General features: G+C 37.3%; 1 protein-coding gene across 3 annotated transcripts in view; it reads left to right on the forward strand.

The window, feature by feature from the left end:
* MICU1 (mitochondrial calcium uptake 1) overlaps positions 1 to 15,762 on the forward strand; it is a 181,929-nt gene that overhangs the window by 145,001 nt on the left and 21,166 nt on the right. For all 3 annotated transcript variants that reach the window (XM_028151351.2, XM_028151360.2, XM_054728692.1), the window contains one exon: positions 3,640 to 3,748. In XM_028151351.2, coding sequence (XP_028007152.1) covers positions 3,640 to 3,748 — 109 coding nt within the window. The remainder of the gene's footprint in view (positions 1 to 3,639; positions 3,749 to 15,762) is intronic.

The raw sequence follows: 15,762 nt of genomic DNA on the forward strand, positions 1-15,762 counted from the left end.
AAGTACATTCACACTGTTGTACAACCATCACCACCATCCATCTCCAGAACTCTTTTTATCTTCTCAGACTGAAACTCTGTACTCATCTATAATAATAAAAGCGTAATATGCTAATTAGACCAGACAACCGGACGACCTTCCTTCCGGACAAAACCTGTGGCTGAGAGGGCCGAGCCCCTTGCACAAACCTGTTGGCAACTGCTGCTCTAAATCAAGGCCAAGAAAATGACCTCAAGTTATGGAAAAATTATTTAGTGTAGGCCTTCCATTTCACTGCCAAATATTATGGAGCTTGGTACATAGTAGGTAGTCCATACATGTTTGAATTAATGCTTAAATACAGAGGCACTATTGTTCATAATTGCCCAAAACTAGAAACAGCCCAAATAGAATGGATAAATAAATTTTGGTATATTTACACAATGGAATAGTTATAGCAGTAAAAATTAATGAACTACATATGTACACAAAAATATGGACAAATCTTAAAGAGAAAAACCATATATACTATAGTCATGTGCCGCTAAACAACAGGGATATGTTCTGAGAAATGAGTAGTTAGGCGATTCATCATTGTGCGAACATTATAGAGTGTACTTACACAGACTTATAGCCTACTGCACAGGTAGCCTATATGGTACATAGTCTGTTACTCCTAGCCTAAGCTGTTATGTACTGAATACTGTAGGCAACTGTAGTACAATGGTAAGTATTTGTATATCAAAATATAACTAACCACAGAAACACATAGTATGTGCTATGCTATGCTTTCATACAATTGACAGCTGGCAGCCCAATAGGTTTGTTTACACCAGCATCACCACAAACATGTGAGTAATGCATAGCACTATGATGTTACCAAGGCTACATGGGATAGGGATTTTTCAGCTCCATTGTAATGTTATGGGACCATTGTCACATATGCAGTCATTGTTGACTGAAACATCATTATGCGGTCCATGACTGTAGAATACGTACTTCATGATTCATTTATAAAGTTCAAAAACAGGCATAACTAAACTCTTGTTTCTGTTAAGATGCATTATGGATAATATATAGTGCTTTTTTTTTTTTTAAGACAATGAAATGTAGCCCCTAAAAATCAGACAAGTGATAACCACTGAGAAGAGAAGAGGCTTATGGTTGGGAAGGGCCATGTTGGTGAGACAGAGGGAGGCTTCTTCTGGGATGCCAATCAGAGTCTGTTCCTTGACCTGAATGGAGGTTTTATGGATGTTCATTTTACAACAGGTTGTTAAGTTGTACATTTATTTCTGGGCCTTCCTTTTTTTTAAGATACTTTTTAAAAAATATATTTTACTGATTTTTTTTTTTACAGAGAGAAAGGGAGAGGGATAGAGAGTTAGAAACATAGATGAGAAAGAAACATCGATGAGAGAGAAACATCTATCAGCTGCCTCCTGCACACCCCTGACTGGGGTTGTGCCCGCAACCAAGGTACATGCCCTTGACTGGAACCGAACCTGGGACCCTTCAGTCTTCAGGCCAACGCTCTATCCACTGAGCCAAACCGGTTAGGGCAGTGATGGCAAACCTATGACACACGTGTCAGCACTGACACGTGTAGCCATTTCTGATGACACGCGGCCGCTGAGGCGACCGCATGCCGAGGATGAAACATTTGCTGCTCCTGAGGATGAAACATTTGCGAAATAATGTTTTTTCCTCAAAGTGACACACTACCTGAGTTATGCTCAGTTTTTTGGTGAAGTTTGACACACCAAGCTCAAAAGGTTGCCCATCACTGGGTTAGGGCTTAAGATACGTTTTTATTGATTTTTTAGAGAGAGGAAAGGGAGAAAGAAAGAAACATCGATTGGTTGCCTCCCACACACATCCTGACCTGGGATCAAACCCAAAACCTGGGTATGTGCCCTGACCAGGAATTAAACTGGTGACTTTTCAGTGCATGGGACAATGTTCAACCAACTGAACCATATTGGCCAGGGCTGTGCCTTTCTATATGGTCATCATATTCCACAAGAAAAAGTTTAAATTCTTTGATTCTTGGGAAATCCTACCTAATAAAGAGGGAATATGCAAATTGGCCATCACACCGTCACAAAGATTTCGGCGCCCAGTCCCCTCAGCCCCACTGGAGTCCCCCAGTCCTTTCACAGAAAATGGGTTGCCTCAAAAGTTAGTTAAGCTTCTTAGGACAAAAAGCATTCAAAATCTTTGAAAAGGGAATTCCAATATTTATAAAAGTTTGGACTAGACAATTCAAGGTTATTTCTACTACAGCCTTCTATGATTTTGTGATATTAACATTCTGAATTCACATAGTACCAGCTGTATTGTATGTAAGCAGATATTATTTAAAGGAATGGCCATTATTATTAAAACAACTCATAAAACCACACTGTTTGTATGTCAAGGACATTCTGTGTAATTTTCCTAATGGCTGGAGTTAATGCCCCTAAACTGGCAGTCGGACATTCCCCTAAGGGTCCCAGATTGGAGAGGGTGCAGGCCAGGCTGAGGGACAACCCCCCTCCCCCATGCACAAATTTCACACACCAGGCCTCTAGTAAACTATAAAAGATCATGTGATATAATTATATATTCAGTAATTTAGTTCTTAGTTTGGTTGATAAAATAATAAAGATAACATTGACCCAGTTTGGAGAATACCAGGTAAGTACTATGGATTGTCTATCTTAAGGTTTCCTTATTACTGAGAAAATGGTAGACTCCTGGGCTCTGTGGTTTGGGGAAATGGAAATTGGAAGAGCAGCAGCACTAACATTTGCAATCCATTAAGGACCTGATTTTTCATTAAAAAGCGTTGATCTCAGTGTCTCTTCAGTGTTATTTACTTCTTAGAAATTGTATTCATTCCATCACAGCATGATGTGTGAGAAGTGGGAAATGGCTAATAGGACAAATATTCCTCCCTGTGAGGGAATTCCCTGTCGCCCCTATTTATGTAACTACTCTCTCTTGAGCTTTCATAGAAAATAGAATTTGAGATCAGCAAACCTTTGACTAGCTTTTGAAAAGAATTTCTTCATTCACAGAACTTCATCAGATTAAAATTAAATGGCAAATTGCTTTATCCGTAGCTTTTAAATTGAGATATTGAACAGCTTCCCACATCCTTGGGTTCTACATTCTGAAACCGTTCCAATGTAAATCACTGATTTTGGGTGATTCTTTAATTAGCTGAAGCTTCAAAGAGCTTAGTTAGCCTGTAAGTAGATTATTTAAATCGAAGTCCTGACTCTAGTCTTACTTGTTAAGATGTATGACAGATCAAGTGGCTACAGCTCATTTAGGAATATCAAAATAGATAATTGTGACTAATTGCAAGGCACAGTTTGAAATATTTTCATTAAAGATATCCAGCCTCCACTGTAACAGTGAAAGCAATCATGTCATATTTTACATGTGAGAGGGAAGTAATTAGCCAGCTTTCCTTTCTTGGAGTAAAATTCTGGAGTTTTGTTCCCCAGTTGTGTACAAATTTGACATTCCTTGACTAATTTATTCAGTCTCTATTTTAGACATAGCATAAATTTCTGGTTGATAGACATGAATAACAGCCTAGTTTCTGCATTTTATGCAGCTTTTTGTTCGAGGTTCCTGCCTTACTCTGCTCTCTCTCTCTTCTTTCAGGGTCTGACATTTCAGGAAGTGGAGAACTTCTTTACTTTCCTAAAGAATATTAATGATGTGGACACTGCATTGAGCTTTTACCACATGGCTGGGGCATCTCTTGATAAAGGTAATGAAACCCAAAAGTTTTTTTTCTGTTTTGTTGATATCATATCCCTGAGTTTCACCTTGAGAGACCAAGCTCAGAAAATATATTTTCTTGTGCTAAAGACTAAAGTCAGAGCAGTATAGGGAGATAAATGGTGATGGAAGGAGACCTGACTTGAGGTGGTGAACACACAATACAGAGTACAGATGATGTGTTGTGGAATTGTGCACCTGAAACCTGTATAATTTTGTGAACCAGTATCACCCAAATAAATTCAGTAAAAATAGGGTGGGGTGAAGTTACTTTTTTTTTTAAATTATAGTCAAGACAGGTACCCATCTTTAAATGATTAGCCTTAGAAGTAGTCATCTAAGCTGAGGTACAGTGCATGAAACTTCTGACTTCTCCATCAGAGCCAGAGATTACATGTATAAGGTGAAGCTAAAATCATTCTTCTTTTTAATTCATTCTTTGGTGAGAAGGAATGGCTTGGTTTATGTCTTGTATTAAAGTTTGTTGGGGTTTTTTTTTTTTTTTTTAAGGTAAAATTATTACTCTGAAAATAGCACCCCCTATGGGCTTTATACAAATTCAGTTCCAGTTTGTACAGGCAGAGAGAGAGAGCTGGAGGAATTGAAAACACAATTTTCCTCCAATATTTTATTATGAAAATTTTCAGACATTTAGAAAAGTTAAAATAATTAACCAAAGAACATCCATATATATGGCTTAATTAACATTTTGCTGTATTTCCCTGATAGTCCTCTATCAATCTTTTAATTAATTAATTTATTTATTTATTTCGGTGCATTCAAAGTTACAGACTTAAGCGCATTCACTCCTGAATACTTCACCATAAATACTAACTGAAGTTCAGTATTTGTTTAAAGTTCCCTTGTGCTTGTTCAGTGTCAATTCTGCCTCCACTCACCAAGAAGCAACCTTAATTCTGTGCATTTCCCCACCATAATTTAATTTTGTTTGTTCTAGAACCTCATAAAAATGGAATTATAATGTACACTCTTTAAAGTTTTTCTTAGCCTGTTTTTGAGATCCATTCATATTGTTGCATGTACAATAGTTTGTTCCTTTTTTATAAATAGTAATCCATTTTATGAATACTCCACAATTTACCTTTTGTTGGACACATTGGCTGTTTCTAGTTATTGGCTATCTTGAATAAAGCTGCTATAAACAGTCTTCTGTTAGTCTTTATGAGGATATGTATTTTCATTTCTCTTGGATAAATAAGGAGAGAATTGTTGGGTCCAAGGGAAGTGAATATTTCTTTATAAAAAAACTATCAGACTTTTTTTCACAGTGTATCTGTTTACAGTCTCGCCAGCAATGTGCAGCAGTTCAAGTTGTTCCACGTTCTTATTAATAATTGGTTAACAACAGTCTTTTTTAATTTAAGTGATTTTCGAGTTTATATAGAGGCGTCTCGTTGTATTTTTAATTTGTATTTCCCTGATGACTTCTACTGTTAAGCAACTTTTTGTGTTAGTATTTATATATCTTTTTTGGTGAAGTGTCTGTTCAAATCTTTTGCCCATTTTTATTGGGTTACTTGTCATATTATTGAATTGTGGAAAATCTTGATATATTTTAGATGCAAATCCTATATTAGATATATATTTTGTGAATATTTTTCTAGCCTGTGGCTTGCCTATTCACCTTCTGAATGGTGTATTTTGATTAACAGAAGTTTTTTATTTTTTATTTTGATAAAGTGTAATTCATCCAGTTTAATTTTTTATTATTATTTTCTGGTCCTAATAATCCTTTACCACCAAACTATGAAGATTCTCCTATATTTTTCTCCTAGAAGCATTAGTGTTTTAATTCTTATATTTTATATATGATCCATCTCTAATTTCTATATACTGTGTGAAGTAGAAGTCAAGATTTTTTTTTATATAGATATCCAGTTGTACCAGCACCATTTGTCAAAAAGGCCCTCCATCTGTTTGCTTTGGCATCTTTATCAAAAATCAAATGACCTTTTAACTATAAATCTATTTCATAGCTCTCTACTTATCTATATGTCTCTCTTTATGCCCAGGTTCACTGTCTTGATTACTGTAGCTTTATAGAAAGTCTTAAAGTAGCAGAAGGTATTAAAAATCCTCCCAACTTGATTCTTCTTTTTCAAGATTACTTTACATATTTTAGTTTCTTTGTATTTCCATATAAATATTAGAATTAGCTTGTCACTTTCTATGTAAAAAAAGAGGCAGGACTTGTGATTACAATAACATTTAACATGTAGATTAATTTGGTGTGAACTGACATCTTAGTGATCATGAGTCTTCCTTCATGAGCATGTTCTATCCATTATTTTAGGTCTTCTCTCAGCAGTTTTTTAAATACACAAGTCTTGCACATATTTTTTAAACATAAATATTTTATGTTTTGATGCTATTATGGAATTTTCATTTCATTTCCCAACTGTTTGCTGCTGCTATTAAAATACAATTGATTTTTCTATTTTAAGCTTGTATTCTGCAGCTTGCTAAATTTGATTATTCTTCTACTTGTTTTGTGAATTCCTTAGGTTTTTCTATGTAAGAAATCATGTCATCTGCAAACAGTTTCACGTCTCCTTTTTTTATATTAATGCCTTCTTTTCTTGCCTTATTGTACTTGCTTCAGTAAAATGTTGAATACAAGTGGTGTGAGTGGTCATCCTTGGCTTCTGGCTGATTTTAGATGTAAAGCATTCAATATGTCACCTTTAAGTTGGATATTAGATTAGACTGTTCATAGATTAACGCCAGTAGTCTTGATCTGGCATCTAGAAGGGTTCAGGAAACCTCAAGAAGGGGCTGTGCATAAATTAAATAAGAGTTCAGAGACGAAACATAATTTTGAAAGGCATTTGTCGGGGGGCAGAGGAGCCTGGCTATAGAAACCAAGTTCTCCTTGTGTCAGAACCCCTTGCTTTTTATTAACACCATTTGTCCTAAGGCAAGGTGGAAATACATCAAAGGGTAGGGTTAGGTACAGAATCCATTGTCAGAATGGGGAATTGCCTACGACCTCTTCAGGTGTTTGGCCAGTAGGAGGCAATAACATGTAGATTAAGATGCCCTAAGCTGTCTGGCAGCAAGCAATCATCCTTTTCAGGTTTGGGGAAATGCCTTTAGCCATTCCCAGCAGGCGATAACATATGTGACTCAGCCCTTGTTGAGTCCCCAAGTTCCATTAACCTTTTGATGAAACTCTTGTAATTATGACATGCTGGAATTGGCTTCCAGCAGTAGATGCCCATTATCAAATTAAGGAAAATCTTTTTCTTCCTAATTTAAAAATGATTTTTATCATCAAATGGTGTTGAATTTTGTCAAATACTTTATATATCTGTATAAAATCTCCTTTATCTTCTTAATATGGTAGATTATATTATCTCTTATTGTCCTGAATGAAACCCAACTTTGTAATGATGTATTAGGTTTTTTATATATTGGTAGATATGACTTGCTAATATTTTGTTAAGTATTGAGGGATATTGGTATATAATTTTCTCTTTTGTAATGTCTTCATGTTTTGTATGAGTATACTATCCTCATAAACTGCATTGGGAAGAATTTTCTTCCTTATTTTCAGGAATAATTTATATATGATTGCTGTTGTTTATATACCTGAGAGTTGGTCACAGAAAGATAGTCAGGACATGAGGACTATGTCTGTTCATTAAATGAGGACTTTTAGATTTGTTTTGGGTTTACCATAAACTGGTTTCTTATTATCATCCTAGAACATAGGAAGAAATGTTTCCAAGTTAATTTTCCTGTTTTAACTCTGAAGTGGGCAAATAATTCAGGATTTTGAGGTGTTTTTCTGGTCAAGAATGAGAAAACCATGACTTTAGGAAGGTGATTTGCTTCCACTTTAAAATTAGCTTGAGATATGGAGGAAATACCAGGTTATGTTTTCAGTCCAGAACCTCTTCACACCATTTTCAGTACATATATGTATACAAAGTTGTAGGTATGCTCTGTCTGCTGTCTAGTGGGGAAGGCAGGGAAAAAAATTCTTTAATTCCTTATGCCTTTTCTTTAAGGGCAGGTCTGAATGGCAGATCCAATTTACATAGGATGTACAGTGTAGCCACTTCCCCAACCAACTACTTCAGAGAATCTGGGAAAGTTTTGTTACCCCTTTTTAATTTGGGTAAAGGATTAACCTTTCAGTTATAGCCAAGTTTCAGCAATAACATATCTCTATCATATGTATTCATACTTTTACATGCACATCTTTATTTACATCTATATGTACTAGTATACACCAAGTGTTTTATTATGTATCTTTTAAAAAAATCTCCAAAACATAATTTCAAATAATTTCATAATTTCTACCCTAGGTATGATGCACCATAGTTTAACAATTGCTCTCTTTTTGACAATTACATTTTCCTATTGTTAATATTATAAACAATGCTGCAATGTAACTTTGGGTACAGTTTTTCACAATTTTGTCAATGTAATTCAATGTATTTTATAACAGCTTATTAAGACTAAAATATCTCATCAAAATATCAAAAAAGTAGCAGTTGGCTTGCTTGTTTATTTGTTTAAAATAATACCACCTCTGACCTTGGTAGAATCTTTTGAGAAAACTGGATGATGACATGAAAGTTATATATGTGTGTGTAGTACCGCAAGGTCTTTTCTCCAGAATAGCTTTGGTTATATTGCTCTATTTTTTAAATATGTTTTTATTGGTTTTTAGAGAGAAAGGGGAAGGGAAGGGGAGAGAGAGATAGAAACATCAATGAGATAGAAACATCAATCAGTTGCCTCCTGCACTGGGGATGGAACCTACAAACTGGACATGTGACCTGACCAGGAATCAAACAGGTGACCTCTTGATTCATGGGTCGACGCTCAACCACTGAGCCACACCAGTCAGGCTATATTGCTCTATTTCACAAAACATATTTGACAGCTTCTTCAGATCAAAAGATACCAGATTTAAGTAATCACTTATTATAAAAGTAAAATTAATAAGCTCCTCTTTATATATACATACCTTTTTTTGAGAAGTCCAACTAAAGACAATAGAATTGCTTTAAAGAACAGTTATGTAGGATGAATCACTGTCCGTGTTAAAATTATAGGATGTACAAAATAGAATGACTCAAGGTAGTCGTGGCAAAGGAAAGTGCAACCAGGTGGGTTAAAAAAAAAAAAGACAAAAAGTGCTTCTTTCAAATAGCTTCAGGCCATTTCAGGGATGTTTAGTATCCAAATAATCCATGCCTCATTACCCTTGCCAAAGAGGCAGTGGTACAAATGTACAGTCATATCTGTTATCCAAAAATGTGTTTGACATTTGTTTTGACTTCTTAGTTAGGTATATCTGTATAACTTTGGATGCCCTGAGTGTAGAAGGGTAGATATCTAGGGAAAGTGGCCCAGATTCATGCTCAGTTACAGGGAGAAACCAAGTGTATTCATTTCCCAGAGCTACCATAACAAATTACACAAACTTGCTGATTTAAAACAACAGAAACAGTTGGATTTAGGGCCCAACTGGGTAATCTTTAACCCAGATCTCATATCAAGAGCCTTAACTTGATTACATCTGCAAAGACCCTTCTTCCAAACAGAGTCTCATTCACAAGTTCCAGGCGCTGAGATGGGGACATGTCTTTTGGGGCCACCCTTTAACCCACTGTAGCAAACAAGGACTAAGTATCCCTCACATGTAGTCCACAAAGTAAGGCAAAAGCAAACACCAAAAAAGTGAATTTAATGTACTGTGAGGATATTTGTATCGTCTGTTTAGAAAGTTTTCTTAGAAACTTAATTATACTCTTTACCTGGTAATTTTTATTTATCCTTCAGGTATCAATTCAAATGCCCCTTCCTCAGAGAGGCCTCTAGTGCATTCCACTGTCCTTCCCAAGTCCTTCGCTCTGCCAGATGTGCCTGTCTCCTGCAGGCTCTCCTTGCGTTCTCCCCTTTGCTCTTAAAACCCTCCTGATCCTGAAAGTCCTGCTAGTGATTTTTCCATTGGTTTGAGTCCTATACAAATTCTCCCTCCACAGAATTATGGAATTTTATTGCTGAGATGAATCTTACAAGAGAGGAAGGAAGAAAAGTGTATTGGTTAAGAATCCAGGCTCTGAAGTCGTATTGTCTGGATTTGAATCTTGGCTCCATCATTTACTAGCTGAGTAGCTTTGGGCAACTTCTAGTTTAGTTTCTATGCTTTTAAAATCAGGATAATACCCACATCATAAAGTATTAACCTTGTGCCTATCATTCGGTGAATGTTTAATAAATGTCAGCTGCTTCCATTATGAATGTTTAATAAATGTTGATAAACCAGATTTAGTGCAGTTCATCCATTTATTCAGCCAACAGTATAGGCACTGTTATAGTAGCTGGACACAGGGTTCTACCCTATAGACGCTCACAGTATACAAGCTGGTCAAGTGCTAATTAAATAAGAAGATTAAAAGTTGAGCCTCTTGCCCTAGTCAGCATGGCTCAATGGTTAGAGTGTCGGCCTGCACACCAGAGGGTCGAGGGTTCTATTCCCAGTCGAGGGCATGTACCTCGGTTGCAGGTTTGATTCTGGCCCTGGTCAGTGTGCATGTGGGAGGCAATCAATCAACATGTCTGTCTCACATTTATATTTCTCTCTTCTCTCCTCCTCCTCCTCCTCCTCCTCCTCCTCCTCCTCCTCCTCCTCCTCTTCCTCCTCTTCCTTCTCCGCCTCCTCTCTCTCTCTTCCTCTCTCTCTCTCTCTCTCTCTCTTCCCTTTCTCTCCCTCCCTCCCTTCCCCTTCCTATCATTCTCTCTAAAAATTAATGGACCCTAACCAGTTTGGCTCAGTGGATAGAGCGTCGACCTGCGGACTGAAGGATCCCAGGTTTGATTCTCGTCAAGGGCACATGCCCAGGTTGTGGGTTTGATCCCCAGTAGGGGGCGTGCAGGAGGCAGCCGATCAATGATTCTCTGTCATCATTGATGTTTCTATCTCTCTCTCTCCCTCTCCCTTTCTCTCTGAAATCAATTAAGTGTATATTTTTTAATTTCTTTAATCAATGGAAAAAAAGATCTTTACTCCTTGGGTGAGGATTTAAAAAAAAAAAAAAGTGGAGCCTCTGACCCATATTGGGGGTGGGATGGAGATAGAGTGGGGCAGGGGTAGAGACAGGAATACTTCTGTCTGCCTTCTGCTCTCAGTCTCAGCTGTCTTTATTTTTTCCAAAAGGTTAGGACCTTCAGAAATTGGCACCTTTTTAATGGCCCTGGCACTGTTTCTTCCTTGGCTGTTTTAAAACTTGCAAATAGACATAATTCAGCATAGAATTTCCCAAACAGCATTGTGAAGAACATTGTATACTGCAATATGTTAATGGTTCTGTGGGTTTTTAAAAAGTGTTCCATGATTCAAATACGTTTGGAAAATGCCAGGTTATACAGAATTTCTTTCTGCGTCACTACTTCTGCCAACGTTTTAATATGCTAATGTGCATTATTAATCTCCAAGGAAGCAATATAGTTCCCAAACTTGAATTGCCCTGAATGTCTTTTAACAACTTACAGAGTTAATGTTCCTCAGAACAGTTTGAGAACCCGGGCAGGTAGCAACTGCAGATTTACCATATTACAGCACAATGCAATCCCTCCAGAGTAAAAAGCCACATTTCCTTGGGGCTTGCTCTTTAGTTCTGCTTGGCCCAGGTGAGAAGGACAACTCTCAGGCAAGAACAAAATGTCCTGGTGAATTTTGACCATTTGGAAAAAAACCTTTTCCATGAAATATTGTGTGTTTCCACTCTAGGTTGTCTCTTGTTTAGCACTTAAGAGAAATGGGTTCTGCTGCTTACACACTGGCATAAAATTAGACATATGCCTCCCCAAGGGCTGTCTGAGTGATTCCCCTAGTTTGCTGAAGAAGGCAATAGAAAGTTGAACATGACTCCTTCCCCAATGGCATCCTACGATGGAAAAGTTAGAAATTATTTGAGTTGGAGCTGTGGAACGAGCTATGGCCTGTATAACTTAGAGTATTATCATCTCTGCCAAGAGAATGAAAGGTTTGCAGGGATGGTAAAGCCCCCATTACAAAATGCTGTTATAGATTTGGTAAACTCGAAGGTCCAGTTGTACTTTAAACTATAATCCAGGAAAATAACACCCAAATCAGGCCGTTTGTCCTCATGCCCCAGCACCAGCCTGCTTAGATTGAAAATCGTAATTTATAACATGCTTTGGTTTAAGTCTTTATAGTCATTCTATATGTACAGTTTGCCTTATTGTCAGACAAACCAAGAGAATAAATAGTTAAACCTGCAGCATAATTCCCACAGGATGCTCTCTGCAGCCCCGAGTATTTTTCTGAAGTTATCAGTCATACCCTCAAATGATCCCAGTTTCCTTTTCTCTGAAGTGGCGTGGATGACCTCTGAGAACCTTTGTGGTTTTCAAATTCTTTGAGTCTAATAATTATGAATGAGTAAAGGAGTTTCAGCCTTTTAGTATTTAGCCCCTTCTGGGTTGTTGGGGGAATCAGAAACTAGTGATGGAGTAATTTCTAGCACACAAAAACTCTTGTATTCTGAACAATCACTCATCTTTAACAGACAAGCTGCCACTCTCTCCCGGGCCTTGGGAATCCTGTAGCATTGCCCTTGGGAGTGGTGAAGCTGTCACACATCTGGAACACTAATAGCAACTGTTATTTCATAGGAGCTTCTATATACCAGGCATAACATTAGGTGCTTAATGCACATCCTCACTCTTAATCCTTAAAACTTTAAGGTATTATCCCCTGGATTATGGATGAGGAAATATAAAATGAAGCAACTAACTGGCTCCTGGTTACCCAGCTCTGCAGTGGTAGAGCCAGGATTCAAGCTCAGGTCTCTCTAACCCCAAAGGCTGTATTCTTTCCACACCATTACGTTGCTTCGCAGTATATCCTGAAATGCTGCTGAAATTTGAAAATTTTTGCTGAAATATAACCCAGGAGGTAATGCAGGTTTGCCATTTTGTGTGTGTTTTTTTGTTTGTTTTTTATTTATTGTTTAAAGTATTACATATAGTAGTACATATATCTCCTTTTTTTTCCCCATTGACCTTCCCCCAGCCTCCCCTATCCCCTGTCGTATGCCCTCATCCCACCCCCCAGTGTCTTGTGTCCATTGGTATGCTTATATGCATGCATACAAGTCCTTTGGTTGATCTATTTCCCCCCTCCCCAACACTCCCCAGCCTTCCCGCTGTAATTTGACAGTCTGTTCGGTGCCTTACTGCCTCTGTATCTATCTTTTTATTCATCAGGTTATAATGTTCTTTATTTCCCATAAATGAGTGAGATCATGTGGTATTTTTCTTTCATTGCCTGGCTTATTTCACTTAACATAATGCTCTACAGGTCCATCCATGCTGCTGCAAATGGTAAGAATTCCTTCTTTTTTATAGCAGCGTAGTATTCCATTGTGTAGATATACCATAGTTTTCTAATCCACTCATCTGGTGATGGGCATTTAAGCTGTTTCCAAATCTTAGCTATGGTGAATTATGCTGCTATGAACATAGGGGTGCATATATCCTTTCTGATTGGTGCTTCTAGTTTCTTTGGATATATTCCTAGAAGTGGGATTACTGGGTCAAATGGGAGTTCCATTTTTAGTTTTTTGTGGAAACTCCATACTGTTCTCCACAGTGGCTGCACCAGTCTGCATTCCCACCAGCAGTGCACGAGGGTTCCTTTTTCTCCACATCCTCGCCAGCACTTGTCGTTTGTTGATTTGTTGATGATTGCCATTCTGACAGGTGTGAGATGGTACCGCATTGTCGTTTTGATTTGCATCTCTCAGATAATTAGTGACTTTGAGCATGTTTTCATAGGTCTCTTGGCCTTCCTTCTGTCTTCTTTCGAAAAGATTCTATTTAAGTCCATTGCCCATTTTTTTTATTGGATCATTTATCTTCCTTTTATGAAGTTGTTTAAGTTCCCTGTAGATGTTGGAGATTAAACCTTTATCAGTGATAACATTTGCAAATATGTTCTCCCATACAGTGGGCTTTCTTGTTGTTTTATTGGTGGTTTCTTTTGCTGTGAAAAAGCTTTTTATTTTGATGTAGTCCCATTTGTTTATTTTCTCTGTAGCTTCCATTGCCCTAGGAGTGGTATCGGTGAAGAAATTGCTTCAGCATATGTCTGAGATTTCTCTGCCTGTGGATTCCTCTAGTATTTTTATGGTTTCTCGTCTTATGTTTAAGTCCTTCATCCATTTTGAGTTTATTTTTGTGTATGGTGTAAGTTGATTGTCTAGTTTCATTTTTTTTGCGTGTATCTGTCCAATTTTCCCAACACCATTTATTGAAGAGACTGTCTTGACTCCTTTGTATGTTCATGCCTCCTTTGTCAAATATTAATTGAGCATAGTGGTTTGGGTCGATATCCGGGTTCTCTATTCTATTCCATTGGTCTATGTGTCTGTTCTTGTGCCAGTACCAGACTGTTTTGAGAACAGTGGCTTTGTAATACAGCTTGAAATCTGGTATTGAGATCCCACCTACTTTGTTCTTTCTCAGGATTGCTGTGGCTATTCGGGGTCTTTTTTTATTCCAGATGAATTTTTGGAGAGTTCTTTCTAGGTCTGTGAAATATGCTGTTGGTATTTTGATGGGAAGTGCATTGAATCTGTAGATTGCTTTGGGTAGTATGGACATTTTAATAATGTTGATTCTACCAATCCATCTGTTTACATCTTCCTCTATCTCTTTTTTCAGTGTCCTGTAGTTTTCCGTGTATAGGTCTTTTACCTCCTTGGTTAAGTTTATTCCTAGGTATCTTAATTTTTTTGGTGCGATGGTAAATGGGATTGCTTTTTTTAGTCTCTCTTTCTGTAAGTTCATTATTGGTGTATAGAAATGCCATAGATTTATTGGCATTAACTTTGTATCCTGCTACATTGCCGAATTCATTTATTAAGTCTATTAGTTTTTTGATGGAGTCTTTCAGGTTTTTTATGTACAAAATCATGTCATCTGCAAATGATCTGAAGATGTCAATTAATTCCATCTGCAAATACGGACAGTTTTACTTCTTCTTTTCCAATTTGGATGCCTTTATTTCTTCTTCTTGTCTAATTGCAATGGCTAATACTTCCAGTACTATGTCGAACAGGAGTGGTGAGAGTGGGCATCCCTGTCTTGTTCCTTTTCTTAGGGGAAATGGTTTTAGTTTTTGCCCATTGAGTATGATGTTTGCTGTGGGTTTATCATATATGGCTGTTATTATGTTGAGGTATGATCCTTCTATTCCCATCTTGCTGAGAGTTTTTATCAAGAAAGGGTGTTGGATTTTGTCAAATGCTTTTTCTGCATCAATTGATATGACTATGTGATTTTTATCTCTTAATTTGTTTATGTGATGTATCACATTTATTGATTTGCGGATATTGTACCATCCTTGCATCCCTGAGATAAATCCTACTTGGTCATGGTGTGTGATCTTTCTGATGTACTGCTGGATCCGATTTGCTAGAATTTTGTTGAGGATTTTGGCATCTATGTTCATGAGGGATATTGGCCTATAATTCTCTTTCATTGTGTTGTCTTTATCTGGTTTTGGTATTAGGGTGATGCTGGCTTCATAGAAGGAGCTTGGAAGTGTTCCTTCCTCTTGGATTTTTTGGAATAGTTTGAGGAGGATAGGTTTTAGTTCTTCCTTGAATGTTTGGTAAAACTCTCCTGTGAAGCCGTCTGGCTCCGGGCTTTTGTTTGCCGGAAGCTTTGTGATGACTGCTTCAATTTCTTCTGTAGTTATTGGCCTATTGAGCTGTTTAGATTCTTCCTGGTTGAGTTTTGGAAGGTTGTATTTTTCTAGGAATATGTCCATTTCCTCCAGGTTGTCCAGTTTGTTGGAATAGAGTTGTCCATAGTATTTTTTAATAATCCTTTGTATTTCGGTGGGGTTTGTTGTTATTTCTCCTCTTTCATTTCTGATTTTGTTTATTTGGGCCCTCTCTCTTTGCATCTTGGTAAGCCTGACTAGAGGTT

Source organism: Eptesicus fuscus, chromosome 17 (assembly GCF_027574615.1).
Source record: "Eptesicus fuscus isolate TK198812 chromosome 17, DD_ASM_mEF_20220401, whole genome shotgun sequence".
In the NCBI taxonomy this organism is placed as follows: domain Eukaryota; kingdom Metazoa; phylum Chordata; class Mammalia; order Chiroptera; family Vespertilionidae; genus Eptesicus; species Eptesicus fuscus.